The sequence below is a fragment of the Populus euphratica genome, unplaced genomic scaffold, assembly GCF_000495115.2.
Source record: "Populus euphratica unplaced genomic scaffold, PopEup_1.0 scaffold270.1, whole genome shotgun sequence".
Taxonomy (NCBI): domain Eukaryota; kingdom Viridiplantae; phylum Streptophyta; class Magnoliopsida; order Malpighiales; family Salicaceae; genus Populus; species Populus euphratica.
The window spans coordinates 73,297-98,352 of record NW_011500151.1 but is presented as its reverse complement, the minus strand read 5'-3'; the positions used below and the strand labels follow the sequence as shown (position 1 = coordinate 98,352).

Below are 25,056 nucleotides of genomic sequence, written 5' to 3'. Positions count from 1 at the left end.
TAAAAAATAAGTAGTAATATTTATTTATTTATTTGAGGCATGCACACATATTCTATGATGGAATTATAAATATCATGTGTGCGTGTGTTGTGCTATGTCAGTATTAGTATGGTATATTGAATTAAATAAAAAATATTGAACATGTTTATCTATATAATATAAATAAATATATCTCAATTTAGATTTGAATTAGATTTTAAATCGGGTTTATAAAATTTATATTATATTTATTACTCGTTAGATAAAACAATTAACTTAAAAAAATTATTTATTTAAGAGACAGATAAGATAATTAACTTAAAAAAATTATTTATTTAAGTTGAGTTAATCAATATTCATTGAATTCAAAATAAATTTTATTTTTAGAAAACAAGTCATGCATGTGCACTTTATTCATTTTTTTTTTTTAAGTTTTGAAACATAGAATATAATATGAAAACCATGCAAAATGCATCAAGCACCTAAAGAAGCCTATCGTTCTTTTTCTGACATTTAATTGGAGGTCAATACGTATGCCACTGCTAATAATACTAGTTAGAAGTAGCTAAACAAGTAAAGGGCGGTCCATTCAATAAGAAATTAACAAATCAAAGGATACGTTAATATTTTTTATTAACATTTTTGTGCAAGAAGGGCTCAATACTCCATCCACTTGCTGTATTGATTTATTATGCTGAATTTTCCGATTCATTTTAGAAACCAGTCAATCTTGAAACTTTACCTGGTCTTATACCATTGACTTCTACAAAGTCTGTAGAATCCGGGACGCTGCAACATTTAACATTTTTATTAACATAATTTTTCATCTGGTGTAAGTTGTATGTTTCATTGGTAATTAATTTATTAATAAAATTATTGATGAAAATATTTTTTTAATGAATATTTTATTATTAATTTTTTATTTATTAATAAATCTATTGATAATTAAAAAATATTATTGCGAATAGATTTATTGACAAAACAAATGGATAAAAAAAATTACCGACGATAATTCCATCTCTAATATTTAATTTGAAATTTTATTTTTTTTCAGAAATCGTCAATAATCATTGATGATTTTTCAATCCGTCGATTATTTTGTCTGTAATATTTAAATAAAAATTGGTTATTTTGTCTGTAATGTTTAAATAAAAATTTTAAATTAATTAATTTTTTTCAGAAAACTACTAAATAGCATCGACGACTTTCCAATATGTAAGTGATCTTGTCTGTAAAGAACAATAATTAATAGTATAATTGAAAAGTGAACAGTTCTGAAGTTTTTTGGAAAATACCAACAAAAAGTTTTGTTGGTAATTCTTTTTGTAATTGACATGATAAATAGTGTTCACAGTTTATCAATAAATTTGTTGTTAGTAAAAATGATACGTCATTATTTTTTTGCCTTGTTTTAATTTTTTTCACTGCAATTCCTTCGATATATACCAAGTGAATATTTCCGTCAGTAAAATCCCTCAGAAATTTACCAATAAAAATATTCTCTCGATATTTCTGTTTGTATTTATCGATTTTGTGATAGTGAGAAAGATATGTTATCGTTGTATTTAAAAATACAAGAATTTATTTTAAAATTGTCATAAAAATATATTTGTTTTATTGTTTTCAACAAGATATAACAAAAACACAATGCATATATACCCAAAAACATAAGAAGAGTAAAAAGATAAATAGCATAATAATTCTAGTAGATGATGAGCCTCTACTAACCAGTCCCAACTCCCATGGTCGTGGAGGTTTAAAAAAATACTCAGAGACACCCAAATCTACAAAAATGAAGTAAAATATACATAATATAATGATAGAAACATCACAGAGGGATAATTAGTAGAGATGGCTTGAAATTTTGGAAGGGAAAGAGACAAAAAGATGTTTCCAATAAATAGTTGTGTCTATTATTGGGATTTACGGTGCTTTTCAATCAAAGTGTATTTTTTATTTATAAATATATATAAAAAATCAATTTAATTTTTTTAAATAATAAAAAATACAACCTAACCACGCTTGACTAGTAGTTTTTAGACTTAAAAATTCAAAGCGCAACACCTAACTTTTTTTTGTTTTTGAAAAAAAAGATGAGTCATTTTCATAGCTAAAAGTCTCTCAAATCCGAGCACCAAAATGGGGCCATGAAATGAAATTGTAGATAGCTTTCGGTGGGTCCACTGCCACCCCAATTTTGATGTACAAGACAGCAATTTGAACGAGTGCCTTGAAGAAAATAAAATACACAAAAGTAAAATCTTGTTTACTATAAAGTAGTATTCTTTTTCCAGTAAAATCTTTTTTTTTTCGCAGTATCATAATAAATAAATACTTAATAATATTTGACTATACCATAAGAAATAATTGAAAAATAAATTATTGATATTTTAATTTATTATTTCAAGTTTGTTAGAGACTAAGAACAAAATTTAACAAAAAAAAATGTTAAAAAATGATGAAATTAAAAAAAATTAATTTCATAGAGAATGATGAAATTAAAAAAACATTAATTTCATAATTATTTTAAATAAAATATATAATAATTAAAAGAATAAAGACTAAATCTAATAGATAAAAAATTTGAAAAATAAAATTGAAAAAAATTCTAATTTCATGAATTATTTCAAATAAAATAAATAGTAATAAAAATAATAAGAACTAAAATTGTATAAAAATCAAATTAAATTACATTTTAAGAGACAAGATTGAAAAAAAACAAATAAGAAAATGGATCAAAACAATATATAGCAATAAAATAATTGAAAATTGAATTTAATATAATCAACAAATAATAATATATTTTTTTAAAAAATAATTACAATTTTCACAAAGTATATCATGCTTAATTTTTTTTTAAAAATTAAGTTTTTTTCAGCTATAAAGTATTTTCAGCTAACTAACTAGTAAACAATATGAAAAGGTTTAGAAGGAAACAAACGGGTCTGATATTTAAAGTGATAGATAAATAGAAATGTGTAATCATCTATATATGGCTAGCTTTTTTAGTGACGAAGAGAGTATTATTATAAATTCTATAAAAATGTGAGAAGAGAGAACAACACACCAACAGACAATATAATAAAATTGATTTAAAAAGTGAATTGATCGCAACCTTTTGTATCCTTAACAATAATACATGCCAATCTCTTGAAAGCTGGTTCTATGGAATCTCCGCAAGATAAAAATAAAAAAATAAAAATTCAGGTGCTTTATTTATCAATTAAATAAAAATGAATACTATGTGATAGCAGCATTAAAATATTTGATAGCTAATAAAATTTATTTTCTCCCTTAACTTTTAAAATTTAAATTTTAAACTTAATATATATAACAAATTTATTTCTCCTATTAACAATATATATGGTGTGACATTTTTATTATAACACCTGACATTATTTATTATAAATTACTATAGTAAAATTATTCTACCATTGGTGGAAAAGAAAAGCCTTGGTAACAAGGTAATTTGATTTTTTTTATAAATTTATTATTCATTAAAAAATTATTCCAAAGTTTGTTAATCGTTTTTAAATTTCATGTATAGTGAAATAATATATGTACTTTCATGGTTAACAAAATTAAAAACCATTTATTATGGGTTATTTAAACGGTAAAAATATTTATTTATTTTAAGTTCAGGAAATTTAGAATTTTTGACCAAGGAATTTTTAGGTTTTTATTTCTTAGAATATAATAAAAATATATTTTTATTCTTAGAAAAGATATAAAAAAAAGATATTTTTATCCCTTCATATTTTGTTTTATATATATACTTTGTGTCAGTGTATGGCCTTCTTGCGTGCAGCTTTCTTGCATTTTTAAATCAGAAAAATAACTTTTTATTTTAAAAAATTATAGATACGTGCTTATTGCATATTAATGGATAAATGATGGATAAAATGCTATTTGATAGCCAAATCTTCTCTTTCATAATATTTTTAGAAGTATTATCATATCTTTTTTTTTTTATGGTTTGGCACGTGGCAATAAATGATAAATAATTTGTTGTCGTGATTGTTTCTCTTTTTTTTTTCTTTTTTATTTGCTCTATTTTCTAGAAAAGTACATATTTATTGTTTTTTATTTTAGTTTATTAATTTCAGTCCTTATGTTTTTTGTTGTTTATTCTCGTCCTTTTTTAATTTTTTTTTTATATTTTATACTTAGTTTTTAAATTATAATTTATTATATATTTTTTTTAAAATTCAGTCTTTATTCTTTTGATTTTTTATTTTTTTCTTTGGTTCTTATTTTTTAAAGTTTTATTGATTTTCAATTTCATTATTCAATTAAAGTTTATGTTGTTTTTTTTTCCAATTTATCTCTCATTCTATTGATTTCTTTTTTCTTTTGTTTTTTCCAATTTAGCTCTCATTCTATTGATTTCTTTTTTCTTTTGTTAAAGTTTTTACTTTTCAATTTAACCCTCTAATTTATTTATATTTTTATGTTTTCTAATTTATTTTTTATTTTAATTTTCACCCTGATTTTTTTAATTATAATTTTACATGTGATTTATTTTTTTTTATAATTTTATTATTTGGTGCTTGTTTAATTATAATTTTACGTGTGATTTTTTTTTTATAATTTTATTATTTGGTGCGTGACGATTTCTTTACTTGTGATACTTTTGATCTAATGACATGAGATATGAGTTTGAAAAATTAAAGTGGTTCAACATTTTTTTTTTATGATTTTATACATATGAGATTTGTTTTATAAAAAAATATTCATTTTGAAATAATATCTATAATATGTTCAACCCTATATGATATTTTTTTTATTCAATTAATTTCATATGTATTTCTATTTCAATTATTTTTTATTCATTTTAATAAATAAATTTAGTAAATATAAACGTGTAAATATTTTATTTTACAAGATAAAATATCTTGATCTATATTCATTTTTCAATTATTTGTTTTTTATGTAAAAAAATATCAAAATAGCTTCTATATCTAATTGTTTTTTATATAAATATTATTACTCACGACGTAGCACATGTAATATAGCCAAGATTCATATAAAAAATTTATACTTAAAATAATTTTCTAAAAACATTAATCTTCTAAATTGACCTAGAATATCTTTGACCTTCAAATCTATAAAGAAAGAAAAGGCGGAAAAAAAATGGAAAAGTTCAGACACGTAATATTTGGAATATGGGCCAGGGTATAATAAAGAGAATGGGCTGGGTGTTGGCAGACCCAGGACTAGATAGTTCTGAACTAGCTGAAATATTGGCCCATTCAACCTTGACCAATCAGTTCCTCTCATGGTCACGGCTTGAAAACATTATCTTCATGGATAGATGTTGACACCCCTTATCAGTTTACTTACTGTTAAAGAGTCAAGAACACCTCCCTTCTTGTATTAAAAAAAATAGGACTAGGAAAAATGGATGCAGGGATGCAAGTAGCACTTCCCATACTAGGAGTTGTAGCTGCTGCTGCTGCTACTTTCTATGTTGTAAGCTTTTCTGAGCTTAGAGAGGTATCTATCTCTTAACATCTTATCTCTTTTCTCTTCATAGATGGATGTTGTGTAAGAATATCTTTTTGTTTTTTTTGAACATGTAAGAAATCATTTAGAGATTTGGAAGAGTCTGAGGGTGGAGGGTTTGAGTCATCTCTAAGCTCAAGAAAAAGGAGAGCAAGAAGAAAGGCTGAAAAAGAAGCCAAGAAGTGAGAGGACAAAGAAAGTCTGCATATGAATGATCTTCTGCTCACTTGCTTTTTGTTAAACATTCTCATGGAAGTTGAGACTTGATTTTCATATATATATATATATATATATATATATATATATATATCTTGGTAATTAGATCAGAAACTTGGTTTTGAATAGTTGTTGTAATTGAAATACCATCATAATCTTAGAACAAATCCAACACTTTCAATATCTTAATTAGCTCCTATTTTATCTTCTTAATATGTTCAATTAAAACAATTATACGGGGGTATTGATTTTCACAATCAAGATGTTAATCATGTGTTTGATAACATGTTACAAAGTATTTAAAAGAAATATATTAAAATTATTTAAAAATACTAAAAAAATATTATTTTAAAGTTTCTTTTGGAAGTAAATACACTTTTAAAAAATATTCAAAATAAAAACCACCGCATTTCTGAACAATAAATAAATCAAATGAGATTTTAGAATAATTTTATATTATTTTTTAAGTATATAAAAAGTCTTTAAATTTTAAATTTGTGCCAACTTATTACTGTGTTTTACTTAATTATTTGAGAGTTTAAACAGTGAGTTTTAAAATGGTTTTATATTATTTCCTGGTAAAAAAGCTAAAATCACCACCAAGTCAAAAGGGCAATCAGACCTTTTTTTACCACTGCTAGGCCGACAACAAGGCCTACCCTTGGAGTTGGTAAAAAATAAACCATGGCAATCAAAATTTCCAAAGACAATTTCTGAGCTCTTGTCCTAAGAAAAGTATGCAAGAAGCAATTGCTAAAGACGAGAAAAAAATATTTCTGTTCAACTAGGGCTTGCGAGTTTGCTAGAACCGAAAAGACCCTAGTTGAGTACTGGCAGAAATTTATTTGGAGATCTATTCATATTCCCAAGCATAGTTTCATCACATGGTTAGCAATCTTCAACAGATTGTTTGCCATATTAAGGCAAATCTACATGGGAAGAAGTATAAATGATGCCTGTCTTTTATGTGGAAAGCTAGTACGGTCAGAGATGACCAGATAATTGTTCCCATGCTATACCTAGCTTTGTGGCAGGTTAAGCTCCTGCTGGGTTTTGATGAAACGAAATATACAGTCATTCATCAAAAACATTCTAAGCCATGCATGTCCATATTGGGAACAAAAACCTCTCCAATCTCCATTACCGATAGTTTTAGTTTAGGGCTTATCTGAAATATGCACGTAGACATCCGATAGAATTGGAACGATATAGAGAAAATCAGCGTGGCCCTATGCAAGGATGACAGGCACAAACCTGAAAGTGTTATGTTTACTGTTTCTCATAAATGATCTTTTCTCTTCCGTCCTATCTATCGTTAAGGCAGTATTTGGTTAGGGTTCAAGATAGGAAGAAACACCTATCGAGATAAAAACATGTTTAGTTGGAGGGACTAAGATGATTTCTAAAGCAATTTTAAAGTGAATTTATGTTATTTCAAGACAAAAATGACAGGAAATATGTCTTTTTAATCTCAATTAGCCCTATTTTTTTCTTTCAAACGCTACCTCAAGAACTTGAACCATAAGAGAGTTGTCCTGGTCCTAGTCTATATATCACCAGAAGAAAGCTTACCTTTGTACCAGCCTCATGTAATCCATGGGTGCTCATTTATAGCTTTTTTTCCCCTTTGGTAGATCACTCGTCGCGTACTTGTACAGTTTGATAGAAACATTACTCAATTGGTGGTTCATTTTCTTAATCTCAAGGTGAAACTAAATTTGATCAAATGGGATGCTGACAGTGGTGGATACACTCAGACATTTATATAAACCATGCATTAGTAGGAGACAATTATCCATGGAAGCTGAAATGTCAGCGTCTACGCAGACAATACCCAACTTGTTGAGAATGACACGTGAACCGATTGTACGGAGCTTCTATTCAAAAACAAAACAAATATTTCACCATATATGCCGAGCATATGTCAACTCAGTAATCTATTTTTTTCCGAAAAGTTTTCAGTTTCTTTTTAAAATAATTAAAACCATATCATTTTTTGGATTTACTTGTAACTTAAGATTACGGATATGTAGAATTTATAAGTATGATTAAAATTAATGTGGTTTAAAAGCATAAAAGATATCAAATAGCCTCGATGTTGTGGATGAGATCGCTGTCCCATACTATTTCTCAAACATTTTATAATAATATTGTATAAAAAATAAAATGAAATGTTATATCGCAATAAGAAGCTTGCATAGTCAATCAACTTCTTAATCATTCTTATTGACTAAAGCTGCCAACTTGCTAGCTTTTCTTTACCCACCATTGGAATGGTGTCTTCGCTTAATCTTTTGATTTGAAAACTGAACAAAAACGATGAAGATTTGGCAAAGTTTATGATTGAAAGATAGTTCATGAACTCAACTCATCAAGCTGATCATGGAAAAAGGAAAAAAAACTTCAATATAGGAATAAGAAAATCCTATAAAAAATTAATAATGGAAAAAACAAGCCACTCATGCTAACATATGCATATACCTTGCATCCGATCAGCTTCAGAAATTGGACACGAGATACTATGAATTATGATCTTTTACTCTTTTTTTTTTTTTTTTGTTATCTTGGAGATTATTTAATATAGTTTCTGATCATATTCATATAGAAAGATGCATAGATTCAAGGGAATTTCCAAAGGTTCTGGTCTCCAGTGCTGTCATCGGCCGTAGCATCACCACCTGCAATGTCCAAGCGAGGAGGGATAAGAAGCATCGCTTCTGCCATGTTCACAAGAACATTAGGCATATCAAACATCAAATCCTCGTCAACAAACTGATCATTGACCATTGGCCTAATTTCCTGTTCCATTTGATTAGTATCCCCCATACTTGGAATCCCTAAAGCATCCTTCGCAGCACCTATAGCAGCAGCCGCAGAAGCTGCGGCCGCCTGAATATCACGCGGTGACGTGGAAGCAGGAACAGGCAGAGAAGCAGCTGAGTTTGGGAAGTTAAGCTCTGCATCCTGGCCTTTAAGTGCAAGGGCTGCCACATCATACGCAACAGCAGCCATTTCAGGGTTAGGAAATGTGCCTAACCAGATTCTGTTAGGCTTCTTAGGCTCTCTAATCTCAGACACCCATTTTCCACTACTCCTACGCCGAACTCCACGGAAAACATGATGGTGGCCTGAAACTTTAGGTGCAATAGCCCCAGCAGCAGTAGCAGCAGAAGCAGTTCTGCGACTTCCACTGCTACTGCTACTGTCAGCACTTGAGGTGTTGCTTTGTTGATAATATTGCATGGTTTTTCAATAAGATAATAGGTAAGGAATGACGCCGGAAAGATGGCTTCAAGTGTTCCATGAGAGAAGCCATTTATGGAGGATGGGATTCCAGATAGAATCTTAATTGAGTTTGGATTTTTAAGTGCAAACCAGTTGTTGATGAACTGCTGTCTGTGAAGGGTTGGGGTGTATGCCAGTGTTTTTGTTGGATATCTTGGTTGGATTGCGGTTTCCGCAGCAAAACTGCATGACTAGCTTGTTTAACGTCAAGAATAGTGATGTTTTTGGACATCATACATCACTTCTTAGGGTTTGATTTCCTTATCTGTAATATATATGGTGGGAAACAGTGGGTGAGTTGTAGTGCTGCCTGTTTCATTAAAAAGTACCTGACAAATATTTGTGCAGACAATTTAGCAGCAGTAAATTTGTGGGACTACTCATGTACTCCTGCTGCCTTTTGGTTAATATTTTAGGGCAGAAAAAGAAATCATCAGTAGATGACAGCTTTATGGTCTGAGGATTACTTATGATATCTTAAACAGTGCTCTTAATGCTCTTGCCTTTTTTTTGTCGAGCAAGACATGTCTTTTTACCATGTAGAGTTTCTAAACTGTATTATTTCGTCAATTCTGTATTATTTTGCTGCTAATTTTTCTTCTTAAAAAATATTTCTAATGTATCAACTGAGCATAACCCAGGTAACATGAATTGATCTAACCGCGTATCCTGTACAGGAAATCTATGCCGACGATCCGGACATGCCATGTTTCTGGTAACTATGGATTAGGTACATCAGAAGATGATCGAAGTGCCAGAACCAAAAGTTCGTGGAAAGGATGGAATCCAAATCTATGACATAGAAACACTCAAGTGCAGGGTGACTATATGCACTGAGTTCTGATGCCTTATCATTGAAATCGCGCCTAGATATCACATAATCAAGCAGTCTATATTCCACCCTAGCTTCTAGGCACACTAAATTCCGAGAACAACACCATTAACATATATAGAATAAGCACAGCAAACCTTAATTAATTATATATGGTTTGCAATTCGTAAATCTATAGATGACACGGGACGGGACGCGTAACAATTAGCGCGTTATACAAACCCTGTTTTATAGCGGTTTGTCAAAGGTTGTTTTCATGTTCTTTATTTTTGGATTTTTTTTATTAATTAATTAGGTTTCAGAATTTTATTTGGTTGGTTTGAGCTGTTTTTTAGAGTTTTTTATGTTATTTTCATTAGATTATAATAATTTTAAAATTATTAATGTTCACAATTTAGTTTTCTCGACCGTTTATGATTATAATTTTAGAGTCAGAGAACCCCTAATTTCTTTCTTTTTCGCTATAATTTACATCAGTAAACCATTGAAGCGAAATGCTCGTCAGGAACAAATAGGGAAAGCTATGGTAATTAAGTCCATTTTGAGCATCGAAAACTTTTTTCTTTTTTTTGGCATGTCGGCCGTGTATCATGCATGATTTAACTGTGCTTCAAATCAGCTACTCTCCTACACACGACTTTTCAAGCAGCTTTGCTCAACTCAGTTGCAGACAATCCTGACTTACTTGATCCACCTTTAACTGTATAATTTGCAGAAGCTCCAAAATTTGTCATTTCAAGCGCCTAAAAGGCCCTATGCAACCATAGAAGAAAGCACACGATTTCCATAGGTCAGGCCCTTTTCATAGTCATAGTGTATAGTGACTTGGTTTGATGAGTGAGGATTAAGAAACCCTGTTAGAGCCCAGTTCTTTTTCTTGTTCATCACGAGGAAGCGAGGCTGTTTACTTGCTCTAAAAATTTAAGACTGGGACCGGATTTCCCATAATACTCGATGCATTCGTTAACTAAGTCCAACATGTATTGTATGTGACTCATTTTCATTCTCGGTGAATATGTCCAACGTTCCACAGTCTAAAGAATTGTTGGTCACTTCAGGCAAGATTGTCATTCACTGTTTGCTTATAGGAGGAGGAAAAGGAGGACACAAGATGGATATGAAATGGGATTAGCTCACATTTATTAGCTACCAAATGTCTCACAATTCACAGCAGCAAATATATTTGCTTCACATGAAACCTACAGTATTTCTAATATTGACAACTGCTGTTTAATGCTTCTTGTGTTGAGATTTCAGTTCCTTTACCCTCTCTTCAGTAGCTCTTAGAGCTTTCCCATATTTGCTAATTAACTGCACAGAGAAGTATTTATTCATTAAAAAAGGATAGTTCCATTCCACCAAGATAACAGCTTTGAATATAAAATGCAGCACTTGAAAAAGTGATCAGGGAAAATATGTATATTGGTTAATCTACATGAAAACATACCACATCAACCTCTTCAGGAGACATGATAAATGGTGGAGACATCATTATGTTGTCCCCTGCGACACGTACCAACATTCCTTCCTTCTCACATTGTGCTCCAAAATATGCGCCAACTCCTAGATGCCATTGCAACTCAAGGATTATTAACAGGAAGATGAAAAAGATAATGAAAATCAAGTAGAACGGGTTACCAACACAGAGTGATAATGCATGCTTAAAGGTAACTCCCCTTTCAGATACAGATTTTCCATTCCAGAAAACTATTGTTGCTGAAAGATGTTGAAAGCATGCCCCGTATTATCTAAAGAACAACTGGAAACTGAGAAGGGAGCTGAAACTAACCCCACTCAGGAGGGAATGGATCATTTGGTGACTTGTTGTCCACGAACTCTGTACCAAGAATCAAGCCAGTTCCTCGTATCTGAAGTAACAGAAGATAGTACAAGGTAATGTGTCTGGTAATATGTTCATTCACCAAATTTGCTTAAACAACAGAAATTGTACCTCCCCTATGATAGGACTGTCAGCGAAGGCTTTTACACCATCTTGAAATTTTGGGGCAATTCTGTTTACCTGATCAAGAATGTTTCTTTCCCTGCAAACAAGTAAACATTTAGCTAAATGCTAAACCTTAATATAAATAAGTTAGCATTTGTGCCATGAGCCATGCCCTACCACTGAACAAGCTCATCTAAGATAATCCATTGACAGACTAACTATTTAATCAGATGATCATGGAGCATAAATAAGAAATTATATTGCAATTTCCCATCACCAATGTTTACAGGAAGAAGGGATGTTAAATGATGCCTAATGATCATCAACTGGTTGGTTCATTATAACTATATTGTTAGAAAGATATTCATTCTTGAAATCGAAATATTGGCACTTGCAAGTAGAATATCCAAAGAATAACAGAAAAGGACACACTTGTATATCTTGAGTGCTTCAATGGCAACCGCACAAGCAACAGGGTGGCCAGAGTAAGTGAATCCATGAGAGAAAGAGCCTGAAATAGAAGAAATTAGGAGACAACAAAATTAAGAAGCATTTTGTAGCAATGAAAAATATGGTCGTTGCTGGATATTGCCCACTTACCAAGTTTGCTGCTTTGAGAGTGAATCACATCTGAAACTTCAGGGCTGACCATAACAGCTCCAATTGGCATGTAAGCAGAGGAAAGGGCCTGGGAAACCAATGCCAAACAAGGCATAGAGATCAAGTAATATCTCAGAAATTGAACGCATTGTAATTACATTTTCATCCACCTTACCTTTGCTACAGATACAAGGTCTGGTTTGATGTTGTATTTGTCACACCCATACATCGTCCCAAGCCTTCCAAAGGCACAAATTACCTAAAATAAACAGAAAGAAGAAAGCAAGCTTGAATGGCCAACCTCTATAGAAATTGGTAACAGGGATGGAAAGTAAGTACCTCATCTGCAATAAACAGAATTTCATATTTTTTCACCACAGCTTGAATCTGCAAGAGACAAAAGTTAGGCCAGTTATATATGTTGGCAAGCCAAGGGAGGTTTTTTTTTCCTTTTTATTATGGGAGTGGCAGGGGTGGCGGGAGGTGATATGTTGACAAAAGACAGCAAACAAAGCACAAAACCAGCACGCCATGTTTATTAGCATGGTGGAATTAGTACTTTAATACTAAGCAGAAGCCTCACAGGTCCTATACCACGATAGAGGAGGAGCTATTTGCCTCTCAGTTTCGCAATAGCATAAAAACTATATATCATCCAGTTTCATCAACATCAAGACACCAGCAAAACTGCGTGATGAAATGTTAGCGCTATTTTTTGTGACTTGCCATAATATGTTATATTAGCTAGCATCAAAAGAGACATTTTTCATCCAGGAGATGGCCATCTCAAGCAGATCGTGGTACTGGGTTAAAAAAGCCTCACCTTATCAAAATAAGTTGCTGGGGGAGGTATTACGCCCCCTGCCCCCATGACAGGCTCAGCAATAAATGCAGCAATCTGAAATGAGCAAGAACAGTACATGAGCAATCACCAATTCCTTTAGTTCTGAATTGGGTTTCCATACAAGATGGTCAATCTAAAGATCAAAGTACCGTCTCTGGTCCCTCTTTCAGGATAAGATTCTCCAAATTGTTAGCTAGTCTGGTTGAGAATTCCTCCTCTGTTTCACCTGTCACGTTTATTAACAAGACTGTTAATACAAATAGTGTCATTAAGAGGATCTGACAAGTAAGACAAGTCCAAACCTGGGAGATGATAGCGCCAGTAATGAGGACAGTCAGTGTGTAGAACAAATGGAGCAGGCAGATCAAATTTTTGGTGCAATGCTGGAAGGCTGTGACATAAATTAATTGGTTAATCAAACATGAGTTTCCACATGTTAAGCTCAAATATTCTCATCAAAGAGGTGCTCATCAATTATCTTTACCCAGAAAGACTGGCTGCTATCAAAGTTGAACCATGGTACCTGCCAAATTCAAATATACTAATTAGTAAATGGGAATATTCCCGACAAGGATATGGAAAAAATAATCAATTGAGCATTCCACATACGATTTTGCTCGAGCTATAAATTTCTTCTTATTTGGTCTTCCAAGAGCATTGTTATAATACCATACTAGCTTCACCTACAAATAGATAATTCAAGACATCAAGTAAGTACCCCACTAGGAGAAAAAACAAGAAAAGGAAACAAGGTAAAACAGTATTCTTGCTATAATCATCATCATTGCTATCATTGATTAACATGCAAAGAAGGCAAACCTGAGTGTCATTGGCTTCTGATCCACTATTTGTAAAGAAGGCTTTTGCCATTTTACTTGCAGTAAAAGTTTCAAGTAGTTCTTTTGCAAGATCCTGTTAGACAAAAATGATTATTTAAAACCAATGGAAAGCATTTTCAGAAGTTATTATGTCAAATATTTTGTAATGAAAGAGGCAGCAATGCTTCTGTTTTAGAAAGGCAGAAAGCAAGCCATTCACATATCATATAAGTGAATCAACTGGTGAGAATTCCGTCCATGAAAATGCATTGCACATCAAAATTAAAGTTATTTCAAAATGGAAAAGCAAATGCAAAAATATAAGAGTACCAAAGAAGGTTTAGTAGTACGATTCCAGAAGGAGTGGTAAAATGGCAACTTATTCAACTGTTCTGTTGCAGCAGCCACGAGCCATGGTTCATTTCCCCCTGCACATAGACAATGTTTCAATACAATATACAAAGTGGAACCTAAATATGCAAGAGATTACAGGGAACTCTAGTTCCAGGAATTCTCATATCCTAAAACTTGACAGGCAATGAACCAGGTGCGGGAGGTCCAATAATTTGAATTCATCGAAGTGGAGAAAAATGAAGACAATAAGTCTCTGCTCAACTAGAATATGCTGTTCCATTTACCTAAGGCTGTGCACCAAAGACCAGCAAGAGCATCGAGATACTTCTTCCCATTGATGTCATATACATAGCTACCCTATAACATTCAGCAGTTTCCAGTTAGTTATGTAGTTCAAGGAAAAAAAAAACTCAACTTCAAATATTAACAGCCATTTTGTAACAAATATGCTGGGTCAATCAGAGAAGAGTTGTCAAAGGAAGTATACCTCAGATTTCTCTATGACTAGAGGATTCAAATCACTACTCTGCCAGCCAGCAGTGAAAGGTGCCAGCATATCATGCCCCTTGAAACTGCATTGATAAAAATTTGTCAGCAAATAATCATCCACAAAATTGTATTCCTGGCAAGGGGGAACTTGAATGCAATTACACAATTGTCCTGGACACATCTGGGCATATCTGCAAATCATCCACACCATGCAGAAGCACAATGGATGCAGGTGAGTTGTGCACCGCGCGTGTATGTTAAGTACCTGTTACCATCAATAGTTGAATCTTCCTTCTGCAAAGATGCCTTGGTACTGTATAATCTGGCCAGGAAAGGGGCCCGAAGAAGATGCTCCTGTGAACTTCCAGAAGCAGTGCCATTTTTTGTGCAAGAACGGAGCTAAAAATAAAGTAAAAGAAAGTGTTAGCAATGAAAAGGCATTAATGGTGAGCTGCGAAACTTAGAAAGCAAATAGATCATTCACTGTATGTTTTAACAGCCCATGGATTTCTCTACCCGGTTCCATAATTCCATACATCATCCTATACACTAATTTTAACATGATAAACAGGGTGATTGGCAAAGAAGGAAGACAGAATCACAACCAGTTGTACAACCTAATTGTTTTAGAATCATCTTACATAATCCTACAACAATCCCGCATCATTGATTCTGGTACTGGTTCCATTATTTTCAATTGCCAAGTAAAGATTAATGCATTTAACCTTCAAAATTTTCACCTTCTTTGATGTGAATCAGCACATTCATTTCAATGTCTTTCAAGCTCCAATAACAAAATGTATTTTTAGCTTTTCTTTCTGTTTCTATTTTTCCATTTCCAAAGAAATATACCAGTAAGTGCTTCATCAAACACCCCATGAATGTACATCCCTTTTAAGCAATGAAGGAAAACGCAATCCATTCAGATCGATTCATGGAAAACGCAATCCATTAACACCCCATGAATATAGATCCCCTTCAAGCAATGAAGGAAAACACAATCCATTAAAATCGATTCTAGCCACTCAAGCTCGGCGAAACTCCCTTTCACATTACTGATAACCAATCTACCTTTCAAGAAGAAATATAACCAAAATATTCCAATAATTTGAAAAACATTTTCGAGTAACATAGTTAGTGATCTTGTTAAAATACAAAAAGGTGTACTCAGCCAAGACAGATATATAAAAGAATCAAATTATGATTTCCTTCACTTATCATGTGATAACCAAATGGGATATTCAAATTTTATCCGCTCAGTTCAACACTAAAAAGCAAGTAAAAATCAGCCAAACAAGGTGATGAACTTGCAACAATTAAAGTCAAAACATGATTGATTTCAGAACAAGAATCAAGAATGCACGAAAAGAAAATCCAAGAAAACAAGAAATTCAAAAACTTTTTCAAGAATCAAGATTATCCAACAAAAGGGTCCACAAGACACTGTACTATATGATAACTCAATAAAACTGAACAAGAAAGGGGGGGCAAAGGATTAGCGGTAGTAACCAAGAATGCATGAAAGAAAATCCAAGAAACCAAAAATTCACGAACTTTTTCCAAGAATCAAGAATATACAACAAAAGGGTCAACATAAATGAGTGTTACAAGATTGTTTGATACCTGGGATTTAAGAGTGGATCGCAGGAGTTTGCTGATAACCATGTTTATATCAAACAGGCAAGAATAAAGGAGGTTAGTTGATGTTGAGTATGAAAGAGAGTGACTGAAACTGCTCCTCCATATCTGGTTTTCATTGCTGATATCAAGGGTGATTAATGTTAATTGTTGAAATTTGACAATGATTTGCCAAGTGGACCAAGTTGTCAGAGATTCCCTTTACCATATATATTGTGCTATCCATTTATGTTAGCCTACTCAATATTCATCGTGTAATTGCAGTTTTTTAGCTAAAATCGAATAAAGTTTTATATTAAAATATTTTCATCATTATTTGATGCATAGTTTACTGAAGAAGATCAACTCTTGTCTGGATACCAAAGAATCAAAGAAAACATATTCATTGCATATAGCTTAGGCTCAAACGTAATCCTTTCTCTTTCACAAGACAGACCTATCCTTTAATATTTTTGTTAATGATTGTAATATTCTTTAATGAGTTTTTTCATATTTAATTAAATATTTATATCGTTAGATTTTAAATAAATTATTCGTGTTAGATTTATGGATTCATGACAAATTCTTTATAATCTTGTTTTGGATTCAAATTTAAAATAATAATGTGACAAACAAAACTATAAATAATCAATCAAACCTATAAAATATATTATTTCAAGCAAGATGAAATTGAACTCTGCTTACGAATGGAGAAATAAAATATAGTTTTGTCATTATAAAATTCCTTTTTTTAAAGAGTACTGTTATACAAGACCATTTATTTTATAGTTTGAAGATGGAGTCTTGATTGGTATTGCGATTTGTATATATTTTTATTTAGTTTTAAAATAATTTTTTAATATTTTTGAATTGTTTTAATATATTGATGTTAAAAATAATTTTTAAAAAATATACATATTTTTAATAAATTTTTAAATAAAAAATATTTTAAAAAATAATATTTATTACAGAGTAGATAGGAGTGTAGTAATAATTATTTTTTAAATTATTTTTTCATTTAAAAATATATTAAAAAAATTATTTTTAACATTAAAATAATCTAAAAACATAAAAAAATATCAAATTTTATTAAAATTCCAATACAAATGTTCGAACATGCTAAAACTTGAAAGTTTACCTATTTTTTGGATAGCTAATTAGATATGTTAATCTGTGAATTAACAAGTAGATTTAAGCTATAACTAAAAATAAATAACAACAATACCATTTTAATAAAGAAATCCAAGCCAGTGGATTATCGTACTGATCTCTCAAACATTTTTTACTACTATGATATATTTATTTAGGTGTATACTTTTGTGCACGTGGGGCTATTTCCCAAGGTCGAGATCAGATTACTCATCAATATTTTACTACTGGGCCAAACTAGATTTATAATGGACTTGTGGTGTGTTTGTAATTGATTTTTAGTGTAATTATAGTAGGCTTTCATAATTGATTATTTTTTAAAATAATTTTTATTTTCATAGTTTTTAAACCTGGCCCGGTGGCTGACCCGGTCCAAGTTTCGGGTTCCGGGTTTTGACCGGGTCGAACTATTAAAATAATATTTTTTAATTAATACCATTTTTAATTTTAGTATATTAAAATATTTTTTAAAATTTATATACTCTCAAACACTATCTAAATGTTGTTCCTGCTCATTTGTTTCATTTAAGTATTTTTTTTTGTCTTGTTCCAATTGAATCATATTTTTAAAAAATTTATTTTTTTATATTATTTTAATATGCTATGTTAGTGTAAAAGATAAATTAAAAAAAATATTATTTTAATATATTTTAAAATAAAAAATATTTTAAAAAATAATATCTACCAAACTCCTAAATATATACTTTATTCCTAAACCAAGTTTAGGCATTCTGAAAATATTTTTAAAAAAATTTAAAAAAATTTTATTTTTTATTTTTTATTTTAAATTAATATATTTTTAATATTTTCATATCATTTTAATATACTAATATAAAAATCATTTTAATATACTAATATAAAAATTAATTTTTAAAAAATAATAAAAATTATTATTTTAATATATTTTAAAATTAAAAATATTTTAAAAAATAATTAATAACATACTTCCAAACATCCTCAATACTTCCAGACACCCACAGTTATGGCACTCCAGTCATCCATCCATAGATGGTGTTGTGAGGTACAAGAGCTTGAATATTCTGCAGGCCACTGAAGTTCAACTAGATAGTCTCTTCATTCAGCTGGACAGTGCGCCGCTCGAGACAGCTGAACACTGTTCCAGGCTGAGTACAGCCACCATACAAGGTTTACTGATCCATAGCGAAGAGGGCCAGAGTTTGATTCGCTGAATTGATAAGCTACTAAAAGCCATGACCAGGAGAGGTGCAAAAAGAAACACTCAAAGCACCATTGAATTGTGGAATAGAAAGTAAAATGATTACTCTACTGTAACTCATCAATGGTGACAATTGTACAGGGTTAAACAAGAACTTCCTAAGAAAAACATTGACCACGATGTCCTGGAAAAGAGGGAGAGTGGCAAGAGTTCTTGATTCTCATTTTCATTTTTCAAATGAAGACTGAAATCACAAATTCTTCTAAAGAAGAAACCGCTTGAACCTCATAACGAGGTTGGGTTTATGATGGTTTGAAATTGCGAGGTTCCTGGGGTTGTGCAGCTCCCATAAGGGTTTCTTCTCCAAGTCCATCGCTTAGCAACTCACCTGATAATTGGATGAAAAATTGTAGGTAGATTTTGTTAGAAGTCAATCTTCAGCCTTAACCCTACCTCAAACCAGAACCAGAAGAAGGGTTGGTATCAAAACCGCCAGGGACAAACACGGGAAGCTGGTTTGATATTGAATCTCTTTTGAATCTAGACTCTCGAGGTAAATTCAATGCAAACCGCTGTTGGCCCTCTCTCAAAACTGAGCTTCCTTCATTTCTCAAACTATCCCTAACAGGGACACTCAAAAGTGGACCTCCAAAGAAAATGGAGTCCCCTGTGTACAGGAGCTTCTCAGATGACTGAGCAGGAGCTTTAGCTGATGATGATGATGAGGACTGTTGTGGTGGTATTGCTGGCTTTCGACCATCATTGCTTGTTTCTGCATTGGATTTTGGCAATAATGTTTGTGTAGCTGTTCTATTCCGAGCTTCAGAAGCTGACACAGGAACTGATACATACCTACCAGCCTCTTGGTCCCAAACAACAGACGTCCTTTTGACATCTCTAAGAAGAGAAGCAGCTGGAGCTGAAAGAAGCAATGGATCAGTACTACTTCCCTTCTGCGTAATTTTTTCATCAAATCCTGATGCAGGATGGGATAATGGGTTGTTGGCAGTAGGTAAAGGAGCCTTAGAAGTTACAGGATGATCAGGAACAAGGCCAGGGACTGAGGTTGCAGCATTAAAACGACCTAGACCTTGAGTTTGTGGTAGAGGACTAAGCATGACTGATTCTTGAACATGGCTTGGGCTGCTGAAGCTACTAACACTTTGAGTCCCGGTTTCATACTCATCCCGGCTTCCTTGACTTGGAGCAAAAGAGTTTCCTAGTGCTGTTATTCTCGGCTCATTCTTGATCTCTTTGTTTGTCCCCATATCAGTGCTCACACTACTTCTGACACTTATATTACCACTGGAGCTATATTCAGTATCTGGTAAACGGTGATTATCAACTGGCTTTAGAACAGAGGAAGATGCCCTGGCCTTTGCTGCTGCTCTCATAGCCTCAGCGGAATCTAACTTTGCAAGTTTCCAAGCACTAATTCGAACGGGCCGTTTGGGTACCTTGCTACCTCTTTCTGCAGCTCCAGCAGCATCTGGGTCAACAGTTGATGGGACCATCCCAGGCTCCAGGTGAGGTATGACTTCATCCTGATGCAGCCAAAAACACAAACAATTTCCATAAAGACCCATAAAAGTGAAGACCTTGTCCAGAATAATTTTGTAACATTCGTAAACGGTTTGCTAAAAATTCTATATAAATCTTGAGAAAATAACTAAAACATAGGATAAGATCCAAGGGCAAGAAGTTCCTAGTAAGAGTGAATTGGGACAAAGATGTCAAGTGGGAAAACTGGCAAGGAACAGACTCAGAAGTCTCTGCAGGATTCTTAGCTGGGATCAGCACAGTCGTCCTCAATGACGCACAACTGAAATAATGGCAAACACAAGAGTCTAATACCTGATAATCCACAAATACCCGAGGAGAGGTGCACCATGCTCCCTTGTACTGTAGGCCAAGAGAACTTCCACCACTGAAGCCAGTTGTGGCAGATCCTGATGGAGAGTATACTAAGTTTGGCATTTCCTCATACTCAGATGCTCCAGCAGGTGCCTCACTCATTGCTCTCATGGCCACAACATACTCATAGGTGGTAATACCCTAATTCAACATAACAGAAACAAATAAAAACTTTTATATTGCTGAAATTGCCCAAATATGGTTCTGAATTTCAGATTCTAACTTCTTCTCATCTGTTTTTAAGGCAATCAACAAGAGTACTAGAAAACTGAAAGTAGCATATAGTCTATCAGTCACCTTTCTGATCAATATCATGTGGAAAAAGAAAAGTTCACTGAGAGGTACACAAGCCAGGATAGAAACTACAGTGCATACAGCCTGCACAAATTGAGACCAGCATCAACAATAGAAATTTGATAAATTTGAGATTAGTGATAAGTAACAAGCTTTGATCTAAGGTTATTGTGCATGTACCACAACTGTTGCAAAAGGAGCTATAGAGAAACCATTTCCAAGTGTCTCGACAATTTCAATCTTCATGCTTTGCTTGTTAACAAAACAACGTACAAAGACAGCAATACCAACTCCAGCTTCGAGTACAAGCTGAGCGACACAAGCAAAAATGTTACCATTGGGAAAACATTTTCAGAAAGAATAATTGTCAGGATTACCACATATATCCAAATGAAACAACTAGCAGCTAGAATATGAGATATAAAGATCACATATAATATAAGAGAGAGCAGCACATACCCAAGCAAGACTAGTAGCCATTAGAGAAATAAAAGTCACATAGTTTTTATACCCCACACAATTGTTAAGCCACTGCAGCCACACCATAGATCCTGTTAGTTTTTACGAAATCATATTTTGTCGACTTTAAAACCAGTTTAGTTTAGGAAAATCAAGATGTGTGCCTGCAAAGAGCACTAGAAACAACATGAAAGTATACCCGGCAATGGTGATCAAAACCATCAACACATTTATCACAACTTCGACAGTGTTTGCTGAACTTGCGTACCTGCAGTTTAAAGATTTCATAGTTAATAATAGGGACAGCTAGCGTAAATTCTTTAAGGCGTCATTGACAGCATGTGGCCAACCACTGGAGATAATTCACAGGGCGATAAATTAGCAGAATTATTTGGAGACAATACTGTGTAGAATGTATTGAGTGCATTTAATCATTGAGATGATGTACAGCTAACTCAATAGACTGATAAATAGAGCCCCACAACCAAAAAGGGAAAATAATGACGATAAACAAAATAAGAACTGCCTCACTTTTCACAGTACAATACCTCAGCATTGCACAGCGTACAGAACAAAGCATCTTCACCATTGCCCTGTTGGTCAGCTATCTCTCCATGTTTGCGGCAATCTTCATGAACAAAAGGTGCACAGAAGATTAAACCAATGTTATGGGAAGGTTTTCTGGTTGGAGATTGCACAGCAGTCTCGACTCTATCAACTTCCCCCACTGACCCTTTCTTACTAGAGTTTGCTGGACCTATAGAACTTCTGGAGGGTGATGAAAACGAAGAATGCATAGCACTTCCAGTTTCATCAAATTTTCTAGGCAGATCCTTCACTGAAAACCCATGTTTCACATTGAGTTTATTTGCTACATCGGAATTGAATTTAGACATGATGCCAGGATCTGCGGGGTTAATTGCGGTACACCGTACATATAGAATAAAGACAAGAAGTACCTGCAATGCCACAACAGGAATCAAGAAAACAACATCAGTCACATAAAGGTTACTCTTAGTCTTACACATGTTAATTCTTTAAAGAACAGAACTTAGCACAGCAAGAAGACTAAAGTGATCCACGACATTTGATGCAGGACACGTCCATGGTAAAGCAACCAAAATAGACTTTCATTCATTAAAATGTAACCATTTTTTTTTTTGTCTATGACACAAATTTCTGTGGAATATATAAGGGAAACAAACTTAAACTCAATAGACAGAAATGACAAGAATTCACATACCACTGGAGTGTAAGTCCCAAGAAGCACATACTCCCAGATTTTGCCTCCAAGGAAAGGAGCAAAGAAAGCATAAAATGCAATCACTAGTAAGCAGAAGACAGTGATTGCAACAACCTATCAAGACAAGTCACCAAAGTTTGGCGCAGAAATTAGCATTAAAAAAACCATAAAAACACATAAATTCAGGAACTGCGAATGCCAAAGCCAATTTCGCATGCCCGCATAAAAAAGATGAATTCTTTAGCGCTTTTTGGAGAACCACAGAAGAGAAGATCAGTTTTTTAGCAAAGCGAAGCAAACCTGATTAAGTAAGAACAAAGAATGACAATTGAGAAAAAAGTCTCAAATTCTCAAAAGAGAAGGTTTTTACGGTCATACCTGAAAGGTATGAGCTGGTAGTTGCCATCCATGTTTCCTCACCATAACTGCAAAATTCAAACCCCAAAACAGGCCAAAACCCTAAACACACCCAAAAAAACTCTAGCTAGAAAGAGAAAATAACCCAAAAAGAAAAGAACTTTCCTCTCAACCACAGTAATCCAAACACCAAAATCAACGCAAACCCTTTTAAATCCAAAGAAAGAGAGTAGAGTTCAATTGGGTTTAGGCCTTGCAACTATTATCAACTAAAATGAAGAAGAAAGAGAAGAAAAGAGCTAAAGAGGGAAAGAAAGGTGAAAAGAAAAGAACAAAATGAGAGGCACTGAGACTGAAAAAGAAGGCAGGGAAGCAGTAGAGCACTCAGAAAGAGTACATGGAGAAAAAGAAGAAGATGTGAAGACAAGAAGTGGAACTATTAGAAGGAAAACACAAACTGACAAAAGCTAACAAAAGCGTTGACAGACACCAGACATCGAAGATCCATCTATCTCTGTGCGTGTATGAATATTTTCATGTCATCTATATAGTTGTGATCTGCCTAATAATTATTATTTTCTTTGATTACTTGGTGCCTAAAATCATTTCTTTAATAATAATTAGTGCCTAATTTTTCATTGAAATGTTTCTATCTAGATTTTTAGGAATTTTTTTTATGTTTTTTCGGTGCAGACTACTAGGATCATCAAATTGGATTTTTTGGATTCAATTCATCTCGTCAATTTAACTAGTAAAAAGCCTCCATTTTTTAATATAATTAAATGAGTTTAAAAATGAGAGAATTAAAGAAGTGAGAGATATGTCATTGATGACTGAAGTGATACACATTACCTTAACATGTTTTTAAAAAGCATGCTCGCTACAGTGCTTGTCTGTCAAATCTGATTGGTGAGTTAAATTGATTTGAGTCAAGACAAATTCTGTAATCTAGACCTCGAGACACGTCATAAATAGCATAAGGTTTTATAACTATGAAAATAAAATTCAAAAACAATTTCTTTAAAATTCATTAAATCTTACTTCTTCTTTTTTAAAATCTATCATCATTCTCATTGGCAAGGTTTTAATTAAGACTGGTTAAGCAATAACTTAATTTAAGTATGTGTTTTGGGCAGTAGTACAACCATTGTTTCATAAAAAAATTATTTTTTTTACTATAAATTTTTTTATTTATATTTTTTAATCATTTTAACGTGTTGGTATAAAAATAAATTAAAAAAATAATAAAAAATATTATTTTTATATATTTGCAATCAATAAAATATTTTAAAAAATTAACTTATATCAAGTATTTTTAACTTTAAAATATGTTAAAATAATAATTTTTATTTTTAAAAAATTACTTTTAATATTAACATAAAATATAAAAACAAACATTGATGCTGGGGGCTATGGTAGGGTCCATTGAAATTATTGTCTCTCACTGCTACATTTTGATTTTGATGTCTTTCAGCTTTATGATGATGGCATTTATAAGGGTGAAGTAGACAGCCTCGTCCTCTGAGGTTGGTTGGGGCTGACCTCTCCCTCTAGCCCATGTTCTTGTTCATACTAGTGGTCGGCCCTCTACTCCAAACTATTCTTATTTATGCATGTCCTTTTCTTCCCTCTGGGGAATCCGATGTTGTCACAGATTTTTTTAGAATTTTATGCTATATAGAAATTCATTAAGGTTTTATTTTTTACCAAAAATAATTTTGTGAAAATAATATTTATTTTTTAACACATAAAAGCTTATTTTTTAAATTATTTTTAAATAATCAACTTTACTGAGGTTCAAGATTTTTAAAGTGGTAAAAAATATTTTTTATGAAACAAATAAGATTTAAAGTTGGATATTATAATTTGAGACCCCTCCATAGATATACTATGGTTAAATGGGCGTTGGATATTGTAATCTAGGACGTGAATAACTGAAAACAGGATTAGAAAAGTGGATTAAACATCAACTTTAATTT

General features: G+C 32.4%; 3 protein-coding genes and 1 long non-coding RNA gene across 4 annotated transcripts; 1 reads left to right on the top strand and 3 right to left on the bottom strand.

The window, feature by feature from the left end:
* Positions 1-5,302: 5,302 nt before the first annotated feature.
* Positions 5,303-5,907, top strand: LOC105110939 (uncharacterized). The gene is made up of 2 exons (XR_839550.1): positions 5,303-5,475; positions 5,563-5,907. It is a non-coding gene; the product is annotated as an uncharacterized LOC105110939 (long non-coding RNA).
* Positions 5,908-8,281: 2,374 nt separating this feature from the next.
* Positions 8,282-9,212, bottom strand: LOC105110938 (ethylene-responsive transcription factor ERF024-like). The gene has a single exon (XM_011006155.1). It carries the CDS (start codon positions 8,941-8,943, stop codon positions 8,320-8,322), a length of 624 nt encoding a protein of 207 aa, XP_011004457.1. The 5' UTR covers positions 8,944-9,212; the 3' UTR covers positions 8,282-8,319.
* A 1,717-nt stretch (positions 9,213-10,929) lies between these two features.
* On the bottom strand, positions 10,930-16,705 carry LOC105110936 (gamma aminobutyrate transaminase 1, mitochondrial-like). Its single transcript, XM_011006154.1, has 19 exons — positions 16,491-16,705; positions 15,133-15,266; positions 14,866-14,950; positions 14,663-14,735; positions 14,355-14,452; positions 14,026-14,118; positions 13,816-13,889; positions 13,691-13,729; positions 13,509-13,597; positions 13,356-13,432; positions 13,186-13,260; positions 12,702-12,749; positions 12,538-12,621; positions 12,363-12,450; positions 12,195-12,273; positions 11,769-11,859; positions 11,607-11,685; positions 11,265-11,380; positions 10,930-11,128 (listed from the first exon to the last, which is right to left on the bottom strand). The coding sequence occupies exons 1-19, from the start codon at positions 16,530-16,532 to the stop codon at positions 11,048-11,050; spliced, it is 1,545 nt and encodes a 514-aa protein (XP_011004456.1). The 5' UTR covers positions 16,533-16,705; the 3' UTR covers positions 10,930-11,047.
* Positions 16,706-18,868: 2,163 nt separating this feature from the next.
* Positions 18,869-23,606, bottom strand: LOC105110935 (probable protein S-acyltransferase 19). Its single transcript, XM_011006153.1, has 9 exons — positions 23,099-23,606; positions 22,721-22,834; positions 22,026-22,436; positions 21,677-21,745; positions 21,478-21,549; positions 21,199-21,327; positions 21,022-21,102; positions 20,665-20,865; positions 18,869-20,354 (listed from the first exon to the last, which is right to left on the bottom strand). Exons 1-9 carry the CDS (start codon positions 23,141-23,143, stop codon positions 19,260-19,262), a joined length of 2,217 nt encoding a protein of 738 aa, XP_011004455.1. The 5' UTR covers positions 23,144-23,606; the 3' UTR covers positions 18,869-19,259.
* Between the last annotated feature and the right edge of the window lie 1,450 nt (positions 23,607-25,056).

Bases quoted from the DNA above. Each gene is read 5' to 3' on its own strand.
- LOC105110936 (XM_011006154.1), bottom strand. From the start codon at position 16,532: ATGGTTATCAGCAAACTCCTGCGATCCACTCTTAAATCCCAG. The intron at 12,274-12,362 runs GTAAGTGGGCAA...CTTCTATTTCAG, and splicing joins CTCTCAAAGCAGCAAACTTG to GCTCTTTCTCTCATGGATTC. The intron at 11,860-12,194 runs GTGTGTCCTTTT...ACTTGTTTGCAG, and splicing joins GAAGCACTCAAGATATACAA to GGAAAGAAACATTCTTGATC.
- LOC105110938 (XM_011006155.1), bottom strand. From the start codon at position 8,943: ATGCAATATTATCAACAAAGCAACACCTCAAGTGCTGACAGTAGCAGT.
- LOC105110935 (XM_011006153.1), bottom strand. From the start codon at position 23,143: ATGGTGAGGAAACATGGATGGCAACTACCAGCTCATACCTTTCAG. The intron at 22,835-23,098 runs GTATGACCGTAA...TTGTCTTGATAG, and splicing joins TACCAGCTCATACCTTTCAG to GTTGTTGCAATCACTGTCTT. The intron at 21,550-21,676 runs GTATACTTTCAT...GTGTGGCTGCAG, and splicing joins GTTTTGATCACCATTGCCGG to TGGCTTAACAATTGTGTGGG.